The 26,813-nt window shown below is 33.0% G+C and overlaps 3 protein-coding genes across 5 annotated transcripts in view; 2 read left to right on the top strand and 1 right to left on the bottom strand.

Annotated features, from left to right (window-relative positions):
- The window catches only part of LOC111505092 (uncharacterized), a 34,718-nt gene extending 21,611 nt beyond the window's left edge, over positions 1 to 13,107 (top strand). The window contains exon 5 of one of the 2 annotated variants that reach the window (XM_074179959.1): positions 12,052 to 13,107. In XM_074179959.1, the coding sequence (XP_074036060.1) occupies positions 12,052 to 12,092 (41 nt within the window). In that variant the 3' untranslated portion in view covers positions 12,093 to 13,107. Of the gene's footprint in view, positions 1 to 1,904; positions 2,749 to 12,051 lie in introns of those variants that run through there. The other variant, XM_074179956.1, reaches the window with a different exon arrangement.
- The window catches only part of LOC111505089 (uncharacterized), a 312,186-nt gene that overhangs the window by 213,686 nt on the left and 71,687 nt on the right, over positions 1 to 26,813 (top strand). The window lies entirely within an intron of this gene.
- Positions 2,155 to 26,541, bottom strand: Art4 (Arginine methyltransferase 4). Of its 2 annotated transcripts, none has more exons than XM_023159849.2 (3): positions 24,934 to 26,540; positions 16,679 to 16,876; positions 2,155 to 3,535 (listed from the first exon to the last, which is right to left on the bottom strand). In XM_023159849.2, exons 1-3 carry the CDS (start codon positions 26,300 to 26,302, stop codon positions 3,528 to 3,530), a joined length of 1,575 nt encoding a protein of 524 aa, XP_023015617.1. In that variant the 5' UTR covers positions 26,303 to 26,540; the 3' UTR covers positions 2,155 to 3,527. The 2 variants fall into 2 exon arrangements, with proteins under 2 accessions (XP_023015617.1, XP_023015616.1); XM_023159848.2 differs by lacking the exon at positions 2,155 to 3,535 and adding an exon at positions 5,568 to 6,100 and having other exon boundaries at positions 24,934 to 26,541.

The following is a 26,813-nucleotide window of genomic DNA, read 5'->3' as shown; positions in this document are numbered from 1 at the left end:
TATGGTTCATTCGACAAAAGAACGCAGGATTGTGGTCGCCATCGAGAAGTACAAACACCACAGCTTGATGAAGCAGTACTTAATTTGATTGAAGAACAACCTACTACCAGTACTAGAAAGATTGCTTTCCAGCTAAATGTTGATCATATGACGGTATTTCGAATTTTAAAGAAACAACTCATATACCCTTACCATCTGCAACGAGTACAGGCATCGCGAGACTTTCCGAACCGTCTTGAATTTTGCAATTGGATGCTGGAAATGATTAGAAAAAATTGTGATTTTCTGAAGACGATAGAATTCACAGACGAATGTAGTTTTTCTCGGGACAAGATTATTAATTTTCATAATTACCACATATGGGCTGATGAAAACCCTCACGCTATTGTCGAAACTAACCATCAAGAACAGTTTTCTCTTAACGTGTGGCTTGGAGTTATTGGGGATGATTCAATTGGGCCTTATTTTCTACCTCCTCGATTAAATGGTGAGGCATGCGTTCAATTTTTAAGAGAAGTGCATCCAGTACTGGTGGAGGAAGTTTCTTTGGGCGTCAGAAGGGAAATGTTTTTTAAGCATGATGGGGCTCCCGCCCATTTTAGTCAAGTAGCATGTCAGCATTTAACTGAAACATATGCAAATCAGTGAATAGGTCGAGGAGGACCACAGAACTGGCCCGCTCGATCCCCGGATCTCAATCCTCTCGATTTCTCTATCTGGGGCCATTTACAGCATTTGGTTTATCGTACTCCTGTTCGCGATGTAGAGGACTTAAGAAACCGCATCATCGATGCGTGCAGGGTAATCAGAGAAACTCCAGGAATATTTAAGCGACTACGTAGCTCAATGCGCCGAGTCTAGACGCATGCGTAATGTCTGAAGGTAGACATATTGAACATTTACTATGATTTCTACATGTTGTGTGTTTTGTTATTAATAAATTAGTTTTGTTTATTATATAACATATAACAATAAATCCAGTTCACATTTATGACGATGTATCTCTGTATATGTTCTTAAAATAATTTTTTGCTGCAAACTGGTTTATTTTGGGCGAAAAAACCAAGCCTGTTCAGAATGAAACAGGCTATCAGAAATACATTTTTGAATGGTAAACAAATAATAAGACAAAAAGTTACATTGGAAATAAATTTTACGGGTTGCGTTTATACCCCTTTATACAACCATGGGGTAAACCAAATAAATCACTAGCTAAGTGTCTTTTTGGTAGTACAAAACGTCAGGTTAATTTCAATATTGAACCTTTTTTAAGTGCTTGTGAAAAAAATTGTTATACAAATTTTATGAAACTCCTGTATCTTAACAAGGGATGTTCCAATGAAGTTTCTTCATATGAAAGATACTATTTTTTTTTGATGAGGAATCACCTTAAATGTTTTACACTTATTCTGTTACACCCTGTATAAAAGAGAATTAGTTATTTTTCCCTAATGCAAAAAACAAAAAAAAGATAAATTTTATGTCAATTGACATAAAATGCCGTCTCAAAGTTGCTCCAACATTTGGGCACTAAAATGAAAAAACTTGCATGAAATATAGTGTGAAACTAGTGATCTAACCTGGTTTTGCAATTTATATTTGTTATTTTTCATAAAACATATTTCAGGTCTTGATTAGTAGAATTTGAAAACTCTGGCATAAAATTAATTGGAAGAAAACACTTTTTCCTCACCTGAACTATATAATTGCCTTTCTATGCACGTTTCGCTAAACAAGTTAGTATCATGAGTAAGATTCAGTCAGAAGAAGGTATTTTTGTTCTGGTGAGGGAAAAATGTTTTCAATGGTTTGGGTCCACACTTAACACATTTATTTATATAACAACTTCTGTTCCTGCGACTCCTTCCTTGTGACCTACAAGATATAATTCAGATTATTTTCAGGTTTTCATATCTACTCAAATGTCTTTTACTATGGAGAAAATCAGAGTTTCTTTATTGGCATTTTTGGGAATTTTCACCTTCTACAATCTGCATAATCTGAAAAAAAGCTGAATGAAGAACTTTCAATAGGTGTATAATATAACTTGTCTTTTTTATCTTATACACAGCATCCTCAGTAACTACCTTGATATATGAATTTATATCAAGCAAATATCCACTATTATCCACAGGAAAAATGAAATAACAGAAGTACACGTATTTTGTATTTATCTAGAGATTGTTCTACACTTTCCACAAATCACAAAAATCAAAATATGCACAAACATTGTTATTCTAATTGATTCAAAATGATAAAACAAACAATATTGTCAGTTTTCTTTTCAGAATCGAATAGGTATAAAATCGACATCACACAATATCATTAAAAATTTACGAACAGAAATTATAATTCCTATTACCTAATAAAATTCAGAAGTGATGGTTTGTTTGTATTAAAATCGAATAACTAAAACTTATTGTACAGCAAAAAAAGGCAAATATCCTGAACTGATGTTAATACTGTGTTGCAGGAATATTCAAAAGTAATGCATCCCATTCTCTATTTGGTTTAATATTTTTCATACTGATAAATAAATTCACGAGGCTAGCATAAAATGTTCAGTAGATTTCAATGGAATGCTAATTAAAAATTTTTTACATTGATACAAAAGACTAGTTTTACTATTTTTACAAATTGATGAAAGTGATGCAAGACATAGAATAAAAAAAAAATATTGGAGTGCAAAATAATACGACTACTACTGTAAAATTTCCAAGTAAGTTCTGAAACAAGCCAGAGGCCAAAGAGTCATCTTAAATTTTATAAAAATCCCTTAAAAATAATGTTCACGTCATCACATCAAATATACAAACTAATTATCAGCAAGGTTAAGCATAATCACTGGCGACTATAGGGAAAATCCCGCTTAATAAAAGTGTCGAAAAAAGTTTGGAAGAACTAACTTTATCTCCTTACCAATCAATCATTATATTTTGGCAATGAATTTACATATTCCTAAGAAAATCGTCTTCAAATAAAAACAAAATATAATTTGCCATACACTATTCTCAAAAAAATACCCATAATATATACAAATAGAGGTGAACATAATAAAAGCTGAATTACACTGACACCATTTCTTTTATAAATATCATAGTGACAGCATCTTTAATAATTCAAAAATAAATAAAAGTTAGCAAACTCCTTACGACCCTTTTGATTGAAATATAAGAGTGAGATAGAATTGACCGACTTTCAGGTTGTGAAAAATGAGGTATTAGCTTTCACGGAAGATGCTGCAAAAAATAATAAGACAATAATTTTTATCTATAACTATTTCTTCCTTATTATGCACATCACTTCATCTAGATTGTGATAATTTTATTATAACTTTCATTAGTGATCTACAATTTACCACCACGAAATTAAGGCTTCGATACTGAATGAGGGATTCAACTACTACTTAAATCCCTCTTCAACACTGCCAGACTTCAACACAACACTTCAAGCGAGAGTTTACTTTAATTTTTCAACTCAATGTCTTTTCTTGGCCTATGATAACATCCCATTTCCTTCAAAGCCATTTAGGACGCTAGAACAGAAAATTGACTTAACAGAAAGAAAAAAAAAACATTAAATTTCTATAAGGAACAAGAAGCTAACAAAAATTAAATAAATGTCATTGAGAAGTTCTCAAGAAAAAATGTTTTTGAAAACATTTAATCATTTACCAAAATATCCAAATGAATGAACAAAAACTCTCCTTCCGATGTATGTTATTAGATCTTAAAATAACTCCACCTGTAGTGTATATTTTTAAAACCATCGATTCACATGTGATTTCTGTTCCTGAAAAGTTTGCCTAGATATTAATAAAACATTTGCGATATGATTCATTCAACTAATAGGTTAAAACTCAAGTCGTCTGATCTACCTCACTCAAAAAATGTAATGATTTGTTACACCCTTTTTTAACGTTTGTTGGAAGTATTTAAAATTGGGTTTGGTGACACCTAAAATCTAAAGAAAATCATAAATAGAGAAGATAGAGATACCTAAAAAAAATTAATTAGATGCCGTTCGAGCATGTATGGTAAGTCCTTGAGCTTCACTAAACTAACTAACCTCATTTATAGGCCGGAATGTACACAAAAAAAGGCTGCAATTGTAATGGATGTTATTACATAATTCACTAGTTCACTGACCAGAGAATCAAGATGCATTCAGTCAATAATAATCGTTAATATTAAAATTAATAATGATTATGACTACTTAACATGCTCAAAAGAGCTCATTTGTGTTCTTCAACTAAGTTAAATGGATTCAACTAATTACCTTTTCATGATAAGCCTTCTGAAAATGTTCAAAGTAAACAAAGATATTAAATATATCAGTCTTATAATAGAAGGAAAATGTACATAAGGTTGAAAAAAAAGTGACTACGATTTTGGAGTAACTCCTTCCAGTATTCATGGAATCACTCGTTCCTTACGGTATCACTAAATTGAGATCTACAGAACAGTATAACGAACAGTGAACAAGTATTTAAAAAAAACCTTATCATTTTATTCAATTTACACTAATCTGTTGAGTTTTTCACATTACTGCAGCGTTATTAGTACAGAATATAAAAAAGTAGAATACATGTATAAATGACTAGGTTGAAATAATATGGTAGCCATAAAAATAAATTCTGTTACAATATTGAGAGAACATATTGAATGATTGTTGAATAAAAATTATGAGAGATATTTCTATTTCGTAAGATTGGTATAGAATGAAGTTTAAATCCATGTTGGGCAAATATTTGTATCAACTTCGGGGATACACTTAGCATTAAAAAGTAGTAACCATTGTTTAATCAGCTCTACTTCATAATGAATTACTGAATATGTGTACACATTGTGAGAAATGACAAATAATTCAAAGAAATCTCAGAGTATTTAATATCTTATGATATACACAAATACAGAGTACTTTTACTGTCCAAAAGTTGTTCTGTGGTACCTCATTCAATGCATTTGCTACTAAGCAAATCCTGGAATTTCTTGTACAGTATTCCCGATTCGTTTTTTTTTTCAAGGAAAAATAAGTTGGCAGACATGGCTGATACTTTGTTATAAATAGCATAGAGAATTGAAATACATAATATTTGAGTCTCTTGATATTCTACTGTTGAGCTAGCCTCTCTTAGTAAATATATGTAACCATTAAGTTGTTTTCCGTAGAAAAGCCTACTCAAGTTTTACATATAACCTGTATAACTACCCTTTGTGTATTCAGTTATTAATTTTTTTTAACTTGGTACCACTGCTAAGATTTCACATTAATTTTCATCAAATCAAAATATGAATGTAAACATATAAATTACCACACATTTAATTTTATTTCAATATAGGCGCTGCTATTGAAAAACAATTGTGTGAGGTATAATGACTACTTTCATTTCATTTATAACTAAGAATATCTTCTAAATGAAAATATTTTTTGTCTCATATCATAAAATTTTCAAACATGTCTCACGGATAGCTTAAATGCCTATGTTGAAACTTTATGACCAGCATGTGTCAAACATCGGAATAATATTCACTGCCATATATAATTTCATTCAAATATTTTTTCCTGAAATGTGTGTGTCACTTTTTAAACAATAGAATATGATTAGACAAATCAAGTAACACTAATCAATGTGGAACATTGATACCAATACGAAAACTATTAAAATTCCAATCTCATCTTGAAACCCAATCACTCAGTTGAAACATCTTTCATAACTTCAATCTGAAAAAATAATAAAAAAAATATTGCGAGACAAATGATACAGTTGCAGCCTTTCCTCAAATCCGGCACCTAATAATAATCATATTATCAAAGTTCAGTCACACGTCCAAATAAATAAAACTACACTACTGCCGATATACCGTCGGCATTGTTACACCGTTTCCGGGTTTCACATAATCCCCAATCATCAAGCTAGTACTGACTGGATAGTTCGTCATGACAAGAGGCTGCTGTTGGTGTGTTGGGGAGGTGAAGAGAGATGGTGAGATGGCACCGCCAATAAGTTGAGCTGTATGAGTTGAAGTGGGGCTGGCTGCTACCCGACCTCGTCCAGTACTGGATATACACCCTGGATGAATGTTGGGTTGTGATGCATCTAGTGTGAGAGAATGAGGTGATTATAGCATGTGATGTTATGAAATGATATCATGAAAGCTTTCAGCAGTTAGGTAGTTTTAGCTAATTGATACTCATTCTAGAATTCAGTATCACTATTTTTATTCAGGTTTGAAGGCCGTTGATTTTTGGAATTTCTTCCTGACGTTTCGCTGGCGCGAGTGGCTAGTTTCTTTGGAGGTTCATATATCTTGAGTTTATCTCCAATGAGTCTTGAAAAAATTTCAACAATCGAGGGTCTTCAAACCCGAATAAAAATAGTGACACTGAAAATGTTGTTCGCAGAAGCCTTAACAATTTTGTTGTTCTAGAACTTTTCACTGGTTTTGTTTTCAGATTTCTGTCATTTTTATATGTCCATTCAATATCAATGAAACACAAGTATAAGGCCTTTGTTAAACCCTGAAGTTCAAATTTTAACGGGAGAGATGAACAAATCAGGCCAAAGGAAAGATGTATGATTATTTATGAAGTTATAACTTTGAAAGTGATTTTTTATACTGCAAAAACATAACCTTGGAAAGCTTTTGATTATACAATGATTGTACTCTTAAAAAAAGACCTTGAGGGTTACGATCATATAGTTACCGTCATCAATAGAGCATATGATCACGTGATTAAGTGTCTTTAGCCTTTAGTTACGAAAACGTATACCGCCAGATTGCAGTGCGATTTCGCCCGATGAAATAAATACAAACTCCTCCCTAATTCTAACTTGACCAGGCCGGGGCATTCCAGGGCCGAACTTTATTCGCCGACGTGTTCGTTCTTCCAAATTACATTTTAGATTAAAACATGTTCGTTTTCGTGTTGATCTCAAAGTTTGCACGAAAATTGCAGATTATTTGAAAATTATGAATCTTTTATCAAAATTGATAAATTCAAGATGCGGACGAGATTTGTGATTAGGGCCCGATTTGACTTGCTATAAGGAAGTTTTCGGGGTCAGAGATTATGAATCTTTTGTCAAACTTAACGAATTCAAGATGACGGTTCCAAGATATCGAACGAGATATGTGATTATGGTACGAATCGATTTGAAATTAGTATGTGGATTTTTTTGGGCTTGTAGAGTATAAATGTATTGTCAAAATTAATGAATTCAAGGTGACAGACAAGTTGTGTTATCATATTTGGTACAATGGGGTTTTTGGGGTCGCACATTATGAATCTTTAGTTAAAATTAATGAATTCAAGATGGCGGCTTCAAGTTGTCTGACGAGTAATGTGATTATGGACCGATTCGATTTAAAATTGGTATTTTGTAGTCTCTAGGCGTGATTTTTTTCTATTGAATTTCGGAAATTCAAGAGGGCGGACTATTTTTGTGATATCTGGTCGGGCTTTAAGGTTCGAAGATAGTTATTTTTCTGTTGGAATTCTGTTATTAATTGTGAAATTATATATAAAACTGGTATTTTGAGGTTGAAGATAATGAGTTTTTCATCAAATTTCAAGAATTAAAAATAGCAGCATAAAGATGGCTATGGGTTATTTTGTGATTTATAGTTGTGTTCTGTTCAAAATTTATTTTTTCGAAAACATGAGCAGGGTGTTCAGAAAATCAGATGATATTTTGGGAAAGAAAGTTTTTGGCTTTCTACTACTCCATCTGATACAAAAAAAAGGGATAAGAGTATCAGATGGAGTAGTTGAAAGCCAAAAACTTTCTTTACCAAAAAATTAATCACTCCTAAAAATATAACCCCTTCAATTCAAATCAGATGATACTTATGAATAAAAAATTGAGAAATCAAGTATCAGAAAAGATTTTATGATTCATAGTCGGATCCTCAAAAATAAATCATCTAGGGCTCTCCGGGGTAAATTACTCATATTTTTCCTCAAAATTAATTCATACTACCAGATATATTTTTAAAATTGAATGATTTTAATATAATATTTTGCAGGAAAGGTCCACAGTTTAAATAATATGTCTGATTCCATATAAAGGGTTAGACAATATAAGTCAATACCAATCGTGAAAAATTCAATTCCGCTGATGTGTATGCAACTGTTGAAAATAAATGAAATCCAACAATGTTTTTGCTACCAATTTTGATTGTAATAAAATCAAAAATAACGAAATTCGTCCAACATTCTAGAGCCTCCATCTTAGTATTTCTTAATATGAAAATATCATGAAGTTTTGTCCCTAGTAATGAATACCTGTAAAATTTCAAGCCAATCGGCAGATATTAGACTTGCAAGATTTGATACAAACGTGTACACACGCAAACATACAGATAGGTAAGTTGAAAACTATCTGGTTATTGTAGAAATTTTAATATTTCAATCTTTCCTTCGGTCAGAATAACTTTTATCTTTTCCTATTCTCAATCCGACCCTGTGCTATATTTTACAATGGCTCTATGATACTCTCTCTCTCCCTCACCAGACGTGTGGGAGGAGCTACCTGTCGGGCGTGTCATTTAAAAGAAATTCATCTACTATTCTGACTACAGATTCAAAAGTAATAATTAGTTTTCACTAGTCAACGGCTGAAGCAAAACTTTATTAGTTGACTTTGATGAAATTTGATATTTCCCATTTCGAAAGGCATAATGCAAGGAAATCAAATTCGTATAAATAACACATTCTTATTAAATTAATAACAAAATAAAGGAAACATTAAAAAGAAAAATGAGAAAGTCGTTTAACTGAGAAAATGATAGGCTTCAATACCGAAATGGAATAACACCAAAATATTCGTTAGTTTTGATGGTGGAATTGAAGAAAAATGCCCAAAAATAATAGAGAGAATACTTTTCATTCATCTAATATTCAAAAAATATTTTTTTTATTATTTTTCCTTTATACACTCATACAATCTTTCAATCAGAATAAGAAAAATCGTTTCTGACTCTTTTTTTTCAGGGATGAAGACCCTTAAAAACACAAACAATACTATTGAGTGAAAGTTCAAATGAAATTTTGCGCCTAGAATGTAACCATAGACTGTCAATTGTCAGTTTAATGAAACTGAGGTTAGGAATTATATGAGATACATTTTTGTTTCGAACACATTTAGCCATTATACACGATGTATTTTCATGTATCTGTGCTATAAAATGATCTATAAAATATTGTGTTTCAATGTATACTGCTGTATCCTTTTGAATTTTGTTTAAAATATATCATGACTGCCAGGGGACAAATTTACTTTACTTGAAAGCAGAATAAAGACTCATTGCATTCGCATTGCAATAACAAAGTGCAAAAAGTTTTTGAAAATGTATTCAGTGTTAAACCCAATATATGAATAAACAAAATTGAATATTTGGTTTTTCCTATATCTGGTGAAGTAAGAGGGCTACCTCAGATGTTTTAATATCATGATTGATATGCTTCATAATAAGCAACTTTGCATTCATTTAACCTCTTTTATGTCCCTGACTGTTTTCGAGACCCCATTTTATCATTTCAATTTCACTTCTAGCCCAGTGAATTCAGGGTCTATAGAGCCCAAATGGAAATTAGAGTAGTGGGTTTCAACATTTTTGTCAGATATGTGCAAAAGGTATGATTTCTATAGCACTGAACGACCATATCAATCTCGGCACCAGCACACTGACAAAAGAAGAACAAGTTACACGAAAATAGTTTAATAGTTATTAGGCTCACCAGGGGTCTAACCAATTGAAGGTCTTGAATTTTCGGAAATTTCGTAACGCGAACCTGGATTTGCGGAATTTTTGGACAGCGCAGATAGTGAGGAAGTACAGTCCTCATAGGGAATTTTTCCATAAGCTAAACACAGAGTTTTAGCTGCGATTCCTCTCAAAAAAATTTAAAAATTTTCATTTTCAGTGTTTAACTTATGGAAAAAGCAAAATGGCGGAGAAAACTGTAATTCCTCACTATCTACGTACGAGTAGGTACGGGCTCTCAGTGTCGGAGATCGAGATTTTTAAAATGACAGATTTCTATGTAAAACATCATTATAACTGTTTTAAATTCACTATTATTTGAAAAATTAATTAATGAAATCCCCATAAGACTTTGTGGTATATCCCCAAAACATTTGGGAGATTGCAATAATCAATTTCCCGAATACTTACTAGTGCAACAGTTGTATTGGTCACAAATAATGTTTCAGTAATAATACTTTAATTTTGGATTTTAACAATCCGGATCTCCTACATTCTGGGGTGAGGATTTGTGGGTTTCAAACAAAGTCGAAAAGTGCAACATATGGAAATTTATAAATGTTGCACATTGAGACTGGCCTGAAACCCACAAACTCTAAACACAGAGTGCAGTCGGCTTCTGTTGCATGTATAGGCAGTAAAAAAAATTACAATGGCATTATTTGAAGACTTACAATATTTGTAATTAGGTAAAGTACAGTGACGGAGATTACACTTTCTTGGTGCTTATTACTTGGTGCTATTTGGTTCTAACCTGGTTTTCGACGGTATCAAGCTTTTTGGCTGTATTCATTGTCTCTGAACTTGCCTTTGTCGCCCCTTCCAGAAAGGTGGCGGCTATAGCAACCTTAATTAGGGAATGTGTTTTTAATGCCGTTTCTAGTTGCTTTTTGCCTCCTCAAATAATTTGTCTTCTATCTTCCTTTTTGCAGCTTGGTTCTTCTTCAACTCCTTTATTTCTTCCTCTCCAGTTTTCAAACCACTCATCTTAGTGGCGATTTCCAATTTCACCGTCTCCGATTCTTTTTTCCTCAGAAAACGTTCTTCTCTTCGCTGTTTTTCCTACTCTTTCTTCTTTTTTCCTCTTCGAGATGTGATTTGTATGAGTTACAGGCATGTCGCGCCAAATTAGCCAATTGCTTGCAACTTGGCACCAGCTCTGCTTTTCACTGTCATGGCAGCGTCTAAGGTTCGCTCACACATTGATTTGTCATCTGTTAGGTATTTACCAGAAGCTAAAAACCCTCTTTCTACTTCGGCATTTCGATGGGGCAAAGAAAGAACAGCTTTAACGACCTTAGTGACATTAGGAACTCTCCGTTTTTAGGAGAAGAAATTGATGCCAGTAGTCATCGATTCTTGAGTTAGTTTTGTCCAACCGCACAGCATCTTCTTCTAGTTGTAAGAATCGCCATTCATCTTGCACAAGTCCGACATCAACTTGTAACGGCAACGCACGAGCTAGTGTTGCGATTCGACCCACGCTAACTGATTTCTTTCGCTGTTCTGGCTGAAGACATCAACATGACTGGAGGAAATTATTGCTCATAGAACTTTTTTTGATTATATGGGCACATGCTACTTTGATGTGCTCTTGGGCTTTTGTTAGGAAACTCAGCCGAACATCCTCTTTTAATGCATACATTTCACTCATCACATCATTGTTCAAAATTATTTTATTTGCTGAAAGGAGATGGGTAGGCAATAAAATATCATTGCAGATGCCAACATTCTTAATCGATTCTAGCTTACATATTATTGCAGTAAGTAAAGACGCTAGACGATGAAGCTCATCGTATATGATATGAATCATAGGTCTGGAGGCCTGAAATGCTCCAGTAAAGGCTGTAAAGTTTCTTGCACTAGAGCCACGATATTTGGCGGGAATATAAAAAATATTATTCCAGTCCATTCAACAAACATACCCAGTTGATAAATTATTATTGGTAATGTTATGGAATTTAATAAGCACATAGTAAAAATTTACGCCGAATAGATTTTCGTAATTTTCGGATGATGTCAAAAATATACGGTAATTTCGGACCTTTACCGAAATATCGGAATTTTCCGAAAATTTTGAACCCGGTTCGACCCCTGGGCTCACATATCCTCATTTTCCTGATAAGTTTGTGGTAACCTTCCTGTATTCCACAATTTCTAAAATTGTGTGAACACTTATACTATTTTTACTTTCTATGGAAACTGATTGTTTTCAAAAACAATATAATTAAAAAAAAAAATTGGATTATATCAAGATACTTAGCAGAAGTTAATCTTACAGATGTTCCTCGTTCATCCAGTAGCAGGACCACACTGAAATGAATCAAGTAGATCACCTATAAACCGGTTTCGAGGTATTAAGAAAGATCCTACCCAAACAACAATGTGCCTGGGGCTCGATTAATTTTAACAAGACTGCATATATGAAACCATCTGGGAGAAAAACTGTTAACTAGTAACAGCTCCATCTCGTGAACAAAGCCCCAAACGGAGAAGAAACATCCCATGTTGCAATACTTTTGTTAGAAATCAAAATCATAAAAAATGGAACGGGGAGAGATACATACATAGAAAAAAAAAATATTTCGAAACGTCATCTCTCCCAACTACCTAAACCATAGGTTCTGGTATTTACCGGAAAAAACTACTTCCCCGACAGATACCACGTTGGATATTGAATTATATCCGACAGACGTTTATGCCAGATACCTCAGAGAGGTTAGTCTTGAGACTTGCTTGAAAAAGTTGAAATACATTATTTCAGGCATCCATATTTATAACCAATATAAAGATGACAGTGGATACGGATGAATCATGGAATCACAAAACATATTTGGAATCACAGAACATTTGTGACAGTCATTTTATTTACAAAAATTTTGCGGAATTCGATCAAGCATGGATGCGTCTTTTGTGGAGTTCACATAGAGCATATCATTGAATGATGTGGTGCTAGAGTTTTTCAATACTATAGTATGTCTTACTCTGCATTAAGTTTATAAACTCATGCAAGACGAAATCATCATATTGGGGTGATTGCGAAAAGAGTTGGATTTTACAAGTCCAAGACATTATCATATGATTTCAAATAGTCATATGTATTCCAAACTTGCGTGAAATGTTTCTCATATGTATTTTTTGATATCTCAAATAAATGTTGAAAGTGGCATGTTCATATTTTTGTTGTTACCTAAAATCTACTACCATGATCTCGAGCATTGAAAGCATTTTTACTACCTCTTAAAAATACGCATCAATTCCTCTTCATTTTTACTAATAGTATCCTTTTTGTGCTTTTCTGCATTGCTCTATTAAATGATTTGAGTTCATCTATCAATTTTTTTGTTAGATTTGCATGACCTTTGAGAAATTAGCGTATATACACTGAGACTTACATTTTTGAACTCAACTGCCGATTCAAAAAATTCTTGAATTCCTAAATGATCCATTAACAGCAGTGGATACATGATGAAGTCCATGAAGAATAAATACATCTAGCTCACAGAAATTTGTAAGGAGCAGAATTGTTTTTTCATTATTAACTTATTTCATAGAAAACTTTCAGCTTTTATGGCAAATTTTGTGATCAGATTTGCAATGGTAGTGAGGTAGTGAATAAATTGAATAACTTCCCACGAATTTGGATAAAAAATGTGAATGATGTGTTTACCATCTCGAATATAAATGTTAAGATTGAAGATTTCCAAAAATTAAATACTAAAATAAAAACGAAGAAACGATACAATTTCTATACAACAAATCTATATAAGGGTTTATGAAGATGCATTACCCCTAAAACTTGATGTAAGAATGCTCTAATCATGGTGTTTATTCTCATTTTGAAATAATTGTAGAGCAAAAAAATTAATTTTCCAAAATAAAATTTTGAAACATTCATCTCTTCCAACTACCTACACAGCAGCAGGTTCTGGTAAATTCCTGCCGGAAAGTACGTACTTTCCAGGCTAATACCATGCCGTAACAGCTCCATCTCGTGAACAAAGCTCCAATCGGGAAATAAATATCCCATGTACCAATACTCTAACAGAGATTAAAACGTGTCTGGAGACTATATCGAGGAGAGATACATACGTACAAGAAAATAAATATTTTGAAATAAAATTTTCAAACATTTATCTCTCCCAATTACCTTCACAGTAGGTTCTAGTAAATGCCTGCTGGAATAACGAGAAACATTCCCAGGACTTACCTCTGTGAGGTATCTTGCATATATTTAATATCCAGCGTGATATTAGCAAGGGAAGTAGTCGTTTTCCGGCAGGCATTTCCCAGAACCCACTTTGTAGGTATTTGTACGTATGTGTTTCTCCTCAATACAGTCCTCAGACACGTTATTATTTGTTAGAGAATTGATATACGGGATGTTTCTTCCCCGCTGAGGGGATGAGGCATGAGATGAAGTTGTTACCAGTTAACAATCTTTCTCTTAGACGAAGGTTTCATATATGCAGCGGAGCCGCGTTGTAATTATCGAATCTCAGACACTTTGCTATCTGGGTCGGATCTGCCCTGCACAAATGAGAGATAATACCTCGAAACCAGTCTGTAGGTGATTTGCTCGAATTATTCCAGCATGATCCTGCTGCTGAGGAACGAGAAACATCTGCGAGACCAACCTATACGAGGTATCTTGCATATATGTCTGTCAGATCTAGGTAATTCAATATCCAGCGAGGTATTATCCGGGAAAGTAGTTGTTTTCCGGCAGGCATTAACCAGAGCCTACTGTGAAGGTAGTTCGGAGAGATACATTTTTCGAATTTTTATTTTGAAATATTTATTTTCTTGTACATATGTATCTCTCCTCGGTGCAGTCTTCAGACACTTTTGATCTCAGACAATGGGCTCATTTAACCATTTTTTTTATTTCATTATCTGAAAGTTTATGTTTCAAATAGTACATCTGCAAAAAATCTGAAATTTCACTCTTTATCTTCCCCCTCACATTAATAGTTGAATGTGGTCAAGCTTGACGTCACATCAGTCGACTCTGCGACAAGGGAGTGCTGGCGGCGATGGCAGCGATTCATAATCTCCAACTACAGGCCCGGTTGCCACCGCTCGAAGCTCGTTGCCTGGTGTGAAGTCAAAATGTATCGCGGGCGATCTCACATTTTCAATTGCTCTTGCTCAGTTAATTGACATAAAAACCGGAAAATGTTGTGGGATACTTGGGAGATGATTCACTTTTATAATATATAAATTTCAATAAAAATCTAAATTAGCCAGAATGAGCCCATTCTAGAGAATATTCTTTTTTGAAGCTTAATCTAGCTTATGATAGTACTGACTAACTTCAGCCAAGAGAAACTACTGAAATTTTTCATGATATTGTGGTCTAACACTACCCTACATTTCCAGTCGATAAAACTATTGTGAGTAGATTCACGAATGCCAACAAATCCCCTGAAAGTTGCTCACCAGAAATCGAAACACTACCACTCATATTTTTGAACATCCAGCAAAGGTTTCAGGCAAAAAGATTCTTCTTCACATAGGAAATTATTATATAGCACTTGGATGGTTTGACAAAGAAAATAAGAACCAACGACTGTATACGATTCCATAAGGCCTTTGCTAAAGCTAAAGTAATTCACAAGTCATAATAAAGTTGCTGCAGTAAAAATAGAGATGGCATTTACATTGTTTTTGCTGCTGAATGTTTTTCAATTCTCTATAGCAATGTATGAAATATTCAGTTGTTTGTTTTATTTCAAATTCTAATATTTAAAATATGAATTTTGATCTAATTATATCAACACAAATTATTTTAAAATAATTATTTTCGATTACCTACTCAATAAAAAAATTATCAGTTATTAGGCATATAAGAATGAGGTATCAACGAACATTTCTTAAAAGCTAGCATCACACTGTGGTATTGGCTTTTATTTTTTACAGGTCATGTTATACTTTTGTCTTTCTTTCTAGAATCTAAGTATATTTTTTGCAGAGTAATGTTTTGGGTTCTTAAAAATAAAGTAAAACATATCTATGGTTTTACCAGTTTAATGAAGATTACTTGAAATTCAATTTAGGTGAATGCGATCTTGGTTTAATGAAGAATATGATTGTTACATTGTCAATATATTGATAATTCATATCTCTGACAGCTGCTCTATTAAAAAAGTAGTAGTTTTTTTTTCAATTCAAGTATTTCTCAGTGGTAGAGAAATATGTATGTTATTGATACTACTGATTTTTCTCCTTAATTTTCTTCTCTGTATAACCTTCATAGGTTACAGCATTAACTCAGGAAATTATTTAAAAAAATTTCTGTTCAATTCAATTTATAAATAATTATCAACTCTTCTATTTTTTTCATAACTATGCAAACAAAAACCATTCCTAAGAAATGTGTATTGATAATTGATTCACATTTTGGCTTTACTTCTAATTTTCTTCTAGTTTGCCTATTTCATCTTTAAACAGAATTTGGTTGAAATCAATCAATGAATATCCACTTTATGTAACCTAAAACACTCGTAAACGAGTGATCTTATTACCAATAATTTGAAAGAAGTAATCTAATACTTTATAAAAACAGTTTTAGTTTGATCGACTTCTGAAAGTATAATGTTTATTTCTAAACCTTTTACTATTCCATAATACAAGTGCCAAGACTACATATATGTTGAATAAAGCCGTTTATTACTTTTCAGACTACTTTATACTTTGAACTTAATAGTAACAATTGTTATTGTTTACTCTAAAACAGAATAACTGGTTCTGACTAAGGTTTTTAAGATAGAAAGAGGAAACATTGTATTGGCTATCCTTTGGACAATATTACTGGCTGGAAACATTTCTTGCAGTAGGCTCATCTTCTCAACTCGAAATTTAAGTACAGTTTATTCCTGATAAGACATATGGCATGGAAAACTCACCTCCCATATGCTGAGAATCTACTAAGGCAATAAGATTACTAGCCATTAGATTATTGTTCAACAACGTCTGAGTGGTATCCATTGAAACTTCTCCCAGACCATTTACTGACATACCGTTCACCATGTTAACAGCATTGCGAACTCCTTGGGCATCCAATTGGCTCCAATAACTTTCACTTGGCGATACATTGGCAACACCTGAAAAATACTTGTGATGCATTGTTTGGAACTTGTGGTGTAGTAATGAATATTACTGGAGTTTTATCCTAACACCAAACCATTATTTTAACACCTCGACACGTGTTTCGATGACCAAGTGATCATCTTCAAGAGGAAGATTAAATTAAATATATGTATAATGTTATCCTTAAATTGATTGATTTCCACAATGTATCTAGTAGTCTTAAATTTATTTCACAATGTTTCACGTTTCATTAATGAGAGACTGGGACAACCTGTATATACATTTCGATAGTTCAATTGAAATGGCGTGCAGGCGGACAGAGGATAATTGAAGCAACGGTGCTAGGCTTCAGTAAACAAACATCAAGCAGAGAAAAGGGTCGGTGATGTTTGATAAAATAAAGAACATCTTAATTTTTTCAACCAGATCTCACGAATTCAAATCCACGCCTTGGTTGTGACGTAGATGAAATTGATGTTGATAATTTCTTTTAATGAAATTTCATTTTTTTAAAAGTACGCCACAGTGTCCTTATGTCAGGTAAATCTGATAAATAAAATATTATTTCAACAAGCTATATAGTATAGTATAGTATAGTATAGTATTAGGTATTGGTCCACTATTGTTTTTCATAATATTATTATGTTTACTTTCTTTTCTACACTCTCATAGGCATCTAGATACCTGTTGTTGTTAACTTGTCTAATTAATCTTAATGAACTAAAGTCTGTGGAATGGTTTTGTTGCAAAATATGATGGCGACTGCTGATTTTTCTGGTCTTCCATATTTTTGTGTGCTAAGTGTTCCTTATATCTTATTTCAATAGATCTTTTTATCTGTCCATAATATTTTGCATCGCAGTCCTCACATTTAATTTCGATGCAAAATATTATGGACAGACAAAAAGATCTATTAAAATAAAATATAAGGATATCTAAAATATGGAAGACCAGAAAAATCAGCAGTCACCCATCATATTTTGCAACAAAACCATTACATAGACTTTAGTTCATTAAGATTAGTTAGACAAGTTAACAACAACAGGCATGTAGATGATAAGTAAATATAATAATATTATGAATAATGATGGTGGACCAATACCTAATAGTGTATACAGCTTGTTGAAATAATATTTTAATCATCAGATTTACCTGACTATTACATAAGGATACATTGTAAAATAATTTAAGACTAGTAGATGAGGCAACACTGTGAAATTAATTTAAGACACTTAAGACGCAGGTACCTAGAAGAGGTATCTATGATATAAATAATGACAACATTGTAGATATATTTAGTTCAATTTTCATCTTGAAGATGATCTCTTGAAAATGATCACTTGGTGATCGAAACACGTATTGAGGTGTTAAAATAACGGTTTGGTGTTGGGATAAGACTCAAGTAATATTTATTACTTAATATCAGTGCATGATTTATAATACAAATTTGATTCAGCACATAATAGACCACAATGTAAAATTATATAAACTTTGTATATACCTGCAAATTAATATTGATGAAAATTTGAAAATTTTGAACACTCTAAAAGCAACACTTATTGATTACTCATAGTAATAATTAAATAATTTTTATATTTTTTTATTCTAGACACGTTTTGCTAGCACCTTAACTTCATCAGTAGTAATAGTTTACACTGGACTGCAACAGTTATAGTAATCTCACTCAATTGGTTAATGGTAAATGAGATAATAGGTAGAATTACAATCTCAGCGGGTGAATTATGAATATGAATAATTATTGGCATTATGAAAAAAAAAAGGTTTATAAATGGAGTCATTAACCTCTTGTTGGTCGTTCAATAGGAAATTTGAATGTTTGCCCTTATTAGTTTTCAGAGACTCCAGCAGGTTAAATTTATGTCTTTGATTTTCTGTCTGGAATATGTCGTAAAAGTGTTGAAATCGTGATTGTTCTCTAAACGGTGGCACGCATAGGTGGAATTGGTCTTCTTCAGTTCAAAACTTGACCTGTTATCCTTGTCATGTGTGACTTGTTGTTCTTTACATGTCTACCCAAGCTGTTACCAGTGTTATATGCTATGTTAATATTTTGTTTATTTAGTAGTCTTTTGATTTTATCTGATGTTTTTCCAGTATTTGTGAGTGACTTGAAGGTGCCAGTAAGGTGCCACTGTTGTATATAATAATTATAGTCTAGTGCAGGGGTCTCCAAACTTTGAAGCCTTCGGACCATAATGATTTTTTCAGTTTGTTCCAAGGGCCAATTTCTGCCCTTAACTATATTTCTAGACTAGAATAGTCGCAAAGTGCGTGACCTAAGCAAACTTACGCTTTTTTTGCATTTCAATTATTATTGTGTATTATGACACTTAACGACATCTAGTGGCGAGTAGTGGTACTATGTACTATCTTTTTCTGCTACCCGCTAGGTGGCATTAGGCGTAAATAAATATTTGGAATTACCGCGTTGGTTCGAGAAAGTTCTGGTTCTAGCTAGTGTATTCCGATCACCTCGAGATGGCAGTAATAATTGCATATAAAAAGGCTAGCGGCGCAACTGCGAGTTAGTCTGCGTAGGAAAGGCGAAGGAAGCGAAACTGTCTATTGTGAAATAAGGTAACACCCGTCAATAAAAGTATTTTGATTTGCTTATTGTTTTTATGTGTGATTTGTTAGTATGGAAAAGAAGCGAAAAATCGACAGTGAATGCAGAATGTTCCAAGAAAAATGGAACTTTCAGTATTTTGTGATTGAGTCCAGTAATAAGGCGCTATGTTTAATTTGTAATAAAACCATAGCTGTTCTCAAAGACTATAACATTAAACGACACTATGAATCGAAACATCTTCAAAGTTACTCCAAGTATACAGGAAGTTTGCGGAAGGAAAAATTTGAAGCTTTAAAACGTGGACTCAAATCGCAGCAATCTTTGTTTACCAAAGCGAATACTGAACAAGAGTCTGCAACTCGCACCAGCTTTCGTGTGGCTCTTGAAATCGGAAAACGTGGCAAACCATTCACCGATGGAGAAATGATAAAAGAATGCTTGATTGCAGTAGGCGAAGAAATATGCCCCGAAAAGGTAAATTTATTTAAAAGTGTCAGTTTGTCAGCTAACACCGTGGCTCGGAGGGTGCAAGACATCGCAGAAAATATATCATCTCAATTGTCTGACAAAAATGGACATCATGAGTGGTTTTCTCTAGCATTGGATGAGTCAACGGATGTGTCAGATACTGCTCCTGTGTTGATTTTTATTCGCGGAGTAGGTAAAAGCTATGAAGTGTATGAAGAACTTCTTGATATTGATAGTATTCACGGCACGACAACTGGGGCAGATATTCTTAAGGGAGTTGAAAATGCCATTAATAAAAAGAACCTTCGATGGAGAAATTTGACATCTATAACAACTGATGGAGGCAAAACTATGTATGGTAAAAATAAAGGAGAGGTTGCACTTATGTCAAAGGCTGTAGAAAATGATGGTGGTTCAAAACCATTAGTCTTACATTGTATCATTCATCAACAGTCCTTGTGCGGAAAATGTTTGGATATGTCTGAAGTTCTAAAACCAGTCATATCAGTTGTTAACTTCATCAGATCCACTGGGCAGAATCACCGACAATTCCGCGAGTTTATTCAACAGATTGGAGAAAATGATTTACCATATCATACTGCCGTACGCTGGCTTAGTTGCGCTTTTTTGAACTTCGAGCAGAGATCGAAATTTTTTTAAATGAGAAGCAGCGCCCTTTTGCCGATTTAGAAAATAGTGAATGGATGTGGAAGTTAGCCTTCTATGTCGATTTGACAAATCATATGAACGAACTGAATTTGAGATTGTAAGGAGAAAATCAGCTTCTCCCTGATTTATACACCAATATCAAATCCTTCAGGCAGAAAATAATACTATTTCAATCGCAATTACGTAAAAAATGTTTCACACATTTTGAAACATGTGAAATATTCAGCCACACTACAAAGACTGAATTTCCTGTCAATTTTGCAATCGAAACTTTGAGTGCTTTGAAAATAAATTTTGATACTTGTTTTTCAGATTTTGATGTCATTGTGAATGAAATTAAGACATTTCAAAATCCTTTTGATTCTGACATTGAAACCCTGGCTCCGGAAGTCCAAATGGAAATTATTGATTTACGGTGCAGTGATATGCTTAAGAACAAATATCAAAATTCATCTTCGTTGGAATTTTTTAAGAGTCTTCCACTGGAACAATTTGATAATTTGCTCGTGGCTTGTTTTCTGTTTTTGGTACTACTTACTTGTGTGAGAAAACGTTTTCCAAGATGTTTACATATCTCAATTAACCGATGAGCATCTTAAATCTCTTTTGATAATTGGTACAAGTAAAATTGATCCACAACTACAAAGTATTGTCGGTGGAAAATCACAATTACATAAATCTCATTAGTGTTTTTGTTTTACTGTGATTCATTTCAATTATGTGTTACTTATTAATATGCTTAAACTTAGATACTTGAGTTAAGTTTTCTTTGGCATCATTTCTGTTGTTAAGTTTTACCTTGCAAGTAAATAAAACCGAGTAATTATCATTCTGTGTTTTCTTCTTCAACTTATCACAGCAATAGTAACAACAATTAGGTAATCATTGGCTGTCGCGGGCCAGATTGATGACAGTAAATCATTGGCTGTCGCGGGCCGGATTGATGACACGCGGGCCGTAGTTTGGAGACCCCTGGTCTGGTGTAACGGTCGAGTAACGGGTCAGTCCACTAATAACATTTTAGAGTTCATTTTTAAAAATTTTTGAACATCGATAGTGACATATCTAATACTGAGTACCTAGACACTGAGGAATCTCAGGCAACGAGAAACCAGTTGTGGAGGGAGCAAAATTTGTCGTAGGGACCAGATCAGGAAATGGGTCAATAAGAATCAAAGAGTGCTGAGAAAATACCCAAAATTCTACTCATGCACAAAATACTACTCATTGGACATTGTCCATTTAGTGAAATGAACAAAATAGTGCTCTATAACTGTAGGCAGAGCAACACAGGGGCAGAAACATCTCAATGCGTTTCATGTGATTGTGAGGCATATCACAGGAGACAAACAATTTATGGAAAACCCAAAGAATACCCACAAGAATATGAGAAACATCCAATGAAGGATCTGTATAAACTAATACAGGGAACAAGATTGAGACTACTGTGTAAGAAATGAATAAGTCTGATGATTCCCAAGTAGCAAAAAACATCCCCTGAAGATTTATCTTTTTATAGAACGAGTGATCAACTCTGTCTAGAAACAGCTTATTTGACTTCTTAGTAGCAAACTACATCTCCGATTTTATCTAATGGAAAATTATTTACATTGACAAAACAAAAAATTACCTATGGTATTCCTCAAGGTTCTATTTTGGGTCAGATATTGTTCAATATTTACATCAATAATTTATTTTTATATGCAAACTGAAGGAAAATTCAATCTTTTGCAGATGATACGGTGATTTCATATACCACTAATAGCTGCTGTAATTTAGAAGTAAGTGTAGAAGCAGATTTCAAAAATATCAAGAAATGGTTTGATAGTAATTCATCAACGATACATTTTGAAAAAAACAAATATTTGACTTTCAGTTCTTGCCAAAATTTTTCACCAAAATTTGGTCCACTCAAAATTAGTGAGAGTATCAAAATCTTCGAGGCTGACTGTATCAAGTACTTGGACATAATGATTGACAAACATTTGAGATGGGATAATTTGAATTTACTTTATTTTGCGCTGGTTCAATCACAACAGCAATATGGAATATTAGGCTGCGGCGGAGTGAGTAGAACTTGACTGAACTTGAGGTTATTCAAATATTCTTTCCAAAAATAATCTATAATAAAAAATATGATTTTTCAAGTACACGCCTTTCCAAAATTATTTAAAAAAATGGACATATGTCAATTATATTTTTATAATCTTTTGATTTATACGTATAAAAATAAATCAAATGTTCAATATAATAATCATGAATATGATACAAGAAATAAATTAACATATTCTTTAAAAAATAGAGTGAAAAAAACGATATAACAAAACAATTACATCTATATAATTCCTTATATATTTGAAAAGCTGCCTCATTATATAAAAAATTCAAAATTTTTTTTATATAAAAATAAAAAAAATGGATAATAGGGACTTCATGAATTTATTTCCATGATATAATGAATTTCAATAAATAATAATATACATTGCATCCACTACATTTCTGAATAATTTTATTTAATTTATATATTGTTATTAAGCACATATTTTAAATTTATATATTCATTTGTTATTTTCTTTTTTCACATATGTATTCATTTGTTTTTTTTTTCACATATGTTCATATACTTTGTATATGAATATATTTGAGATTGTATTTATAAAGATGTATCTGTTTTTATGACTTACCTTGGCACAAGTTTCACTTCTCAAGGTTATTATTAATTTGTTTATTATTGAATAAACTTATATTATTATTATTAGTATTTGTTTTGACATTGGATTTTCATGAGATGAATAATTGGTAAATGTTATCAATATATCTCACGACGGCAAAGATGCCAACATGAGAGACTACATTACTGATGTCTTCTACGTTGACTACAACTGTTTGTTGAGGTACGCCAATTTTTCTATATAAATAATGCCCCTTAGGAGAATGAGGTTGCTGCTGTTAGGTAGGGGGAGGGGGGGATCAGCGTCTGTGAGCCTACAGAATTTCTTTGTTGAGTTTGTATCGAATTTGACTTTTTATTGGGTTCAATGGATTTTTTAATTTTTTTATTTTGATGTAATGTATTTCCAATATTACACGAGTTATTCTTTTTGCTATGCTTATGCTATTTCCCTATGGCATAATGTAACTCAGAGCCAAATGCTTCCAACGGTTTGATAGCAAAACAGTGCAGCATAGTGTTCATTGATGAACACATTTGTAAATTGGTGACCTGATGAACATACTGGTGCAACTAGTCAGATTATAGAATATTGTTTATTAACGTGAGGCTACCCTAGGTCTTGATGAATTATTCCTTTCCAGTAAAAGGGAACAATAAAGCTGCTTCAACAATCTATAAAGAATGGTGAGAACTGTTACACCTATCATGTATCAACTCAAAGTTGAAAGAGTTTAGAACCATGTTGCCATAACCTCTTGAGGGAAATAATAATCATGACATTCAAAGATGAGGTCCTTATTTTTACTCAAATTGCAAAGCCGATTATGTATATAGACCACGTAGGAGTGCACATTCATATTTTCAAAGTTTGAAATGTTTGTAGGAAACATGTAACATTAACAAGAAAAATAAAAAACCGATATTTTTAACCTTCAATAAATTACCATTAATAGAATCAGTAGGGACTTTCAATATTTTATTCATTACAATGTATTGAACACTTATACCAATATTTAGCTCTATGCAACTCAATGAAAACTTCCCACATTAGTTTTGTTCATTTTGACTTCATTAAAATCCAACTTTTTCTTTCCCAACTTATATTATTCATGGATTTTATCTGAATTAATGTATACTGCTTACTGTTCACTTATTCAATATCATTTGAACAATGAATTCGACCAATCACATGGCAGTGCCCACCATAAGCAGACACAAATGTCAATAAGAAAAAAAACATTTCGCAACCCCCCTATATAGTAACAGTGAATGCACAAGGATAAAATTAAGTTGGCACTATGAATAATTCTTCACAATTCTCAGTAAACAGTATCTCCCGTGTTCAAGATCAGTTTGTATTTATTCTTCTCTTAAATATATAAATGTGCATCTACCTATAGCTTGAGTATCAAACTCATTTATTTCATTCATTAGCTCAACACAATTACTGAAAATACAAATATTTGTTTATAATCATATAAAAAAGAAACAGGAGAAACACATATGTAGAAAGTTACTTATTCTTAGTATTTTTTGTTTTATTTTTTTATTAATTATTTCAACATAAAAATAAAAAGTGAATTAAACAGAAAAACAAATAGCAGTAGATTCATTTTCAGTTTGTAAAAACAAAAGATTATTATATTACAAAATAAAAAGGTGTTATTTACCTGGAGGTGGTTGTACTGGTGCTCCAGTATACCTAAAGTAGGGATTCTTCAAATCCAAAGTATTTTTTGAAGTCTGGGTAGTACCTTCCACATTCAACTCAATTGTAACATCATAACTTTGTCTTTTATTTGCTAAAAGCAGTACCCTGCCTGTCAATACTTGTCCCTGTTTCAACAAAAGTGGCTGCTCTAACAAACATCTCACCTGATACCAATGGGTCAAAGGTTCTGTAGGTGCTGTACTCAACCAAATTGTTTGCTGGGATCCAGTAAATGCAACATCAAACCAAAATGCTAGCCCGTGACATGTACCAGACTCTAAAATATGAAATTCTAATGGTACATCGATTGTGTGAAGATCAGTTTCTTCTGCTTCCAAAAAGTCTACAACATGCCTTAGAGATTTACTCATACAAATTCTAACGTCAAAGGTGTCTACAATAGGTTGTCTGAAATATTCTTTCACAGCACAGTTTTGAAGGGCTGATAAATTAACTCCATGAAAACAAGTTTGGAACCAGAAATTTGCTTTGCTATATTGCTCCATATACAGAGCATCATCTGTAAAAGGAGCTATATGTAAGTCACCTCTGGAAGGATACATTTTACCTCCAGGAACAAGCCATCTTTTGGCATTCAAATAAGACTCCAACATTCGCTCATTGTACAGCATATAACCCATTGGTTCAGATATTATGATATCCACTTTTTCAGGTAATTCAATTTCTTCTATTTTACCTGGAATAACCTTGATAGAACTGGATAGATGATTGGCTTCAACTAACTTTTGCGCATAATGTGCCATTGTTGAAGCTTCTACAGCATAAATTCGTTTAGCTCCTGCCTGTGCGGCAAAAAATGATAAAATGCCTGATCCTGCTCCTACGTCTAACACTATTTTGTCTTTGAAATCATCTAAATTACATAATATTGCTCTTTGATAAGTGTAAGTTCTCACAAAATCTTGAAGCATATTTTGTTGTTGAGAAAGATATCCATAAAACTGGAAGTACTGGGTTGCTGAAGAATCTTCAGTTCGAACAGAAAATACAGAGGCATCCTTACCAGATTTAACTTTTGTTATTGCTACTGTGAACTGTCTAGCTTCATCTTTATTACTAAATTTCACTAATAATGTATCATTGTCAATAGTAAATATATAAGAAGAAGAGCCCACACGACAACATTCTGTACTTGAATCTACGGGGAACTCGAGAAGCTGGTTACACTCGTCAATGTCTAAAATTCTTATGCTAATTCCTTGAGGATCATAGTCCGCCCTCAATTTCACTTTTCTGTTATATTTTGGTAGTGTTTGGTTATCTTCATCAACGTTAAAAACATCCACAATCCACATTTTTAGCGCCATTTCGAAAAAACTGTACCAAAAACTGAGGTTAGAGCAATTTCAAAATGAATTATCGTAACAAATCACCAACTGTGACTAGAAATATGTAATAAGACGTCGATACTTTGTCATTTAATGTATTAACAATATTAAGTACTGAATACTGTCAATATTACTCAGAAAACAAGCACCAAACACACAAAGCATTTCCATTAAGACATTTTAATTTTTATAAACGAAATAGCAGATATGACAAATGATAGGACGGAAGGACAGTGTTGTCAGATAATACGATACGAAACATACGATTCATATTGTTTTCCATTGCTAGAAGCAGTACACACTTGTGTACCCCTATCTCCTATTTTTTAACAATAATAACCCTAGTTCACATATGATTTTACTAATTCATTTCACCCATCAATTATGAATTTCAATTCGCAAATGTTCTGGTGTTCTGAAATCTTGTGATCTCCGAATGATGTCATTGAAAATCTTACTGAAGGATAAATATACGGGAAACTAAAAATAG

Source organism: Leptinotarsa decemlineata, unplaced genomic scaffold, assembly GCF_025532065.1.
Source record: "Leptinotarsa decemlineata unplaced genomic scaffold, Ldec_3_MD MMD2_tig00026282_RagTag_RagTag, whole genome shotgun sequence".
Lineage (NCBI taxonomy): Eukaryota > Metazoa > Arthropoda > Insecta > Coleoptera > Chrysomelidae > Leptinotarsa > Leptinotarsa decemlineata.
This window is presented reverse-complemented; position numbering and strand designations above follow the sequence as displayed.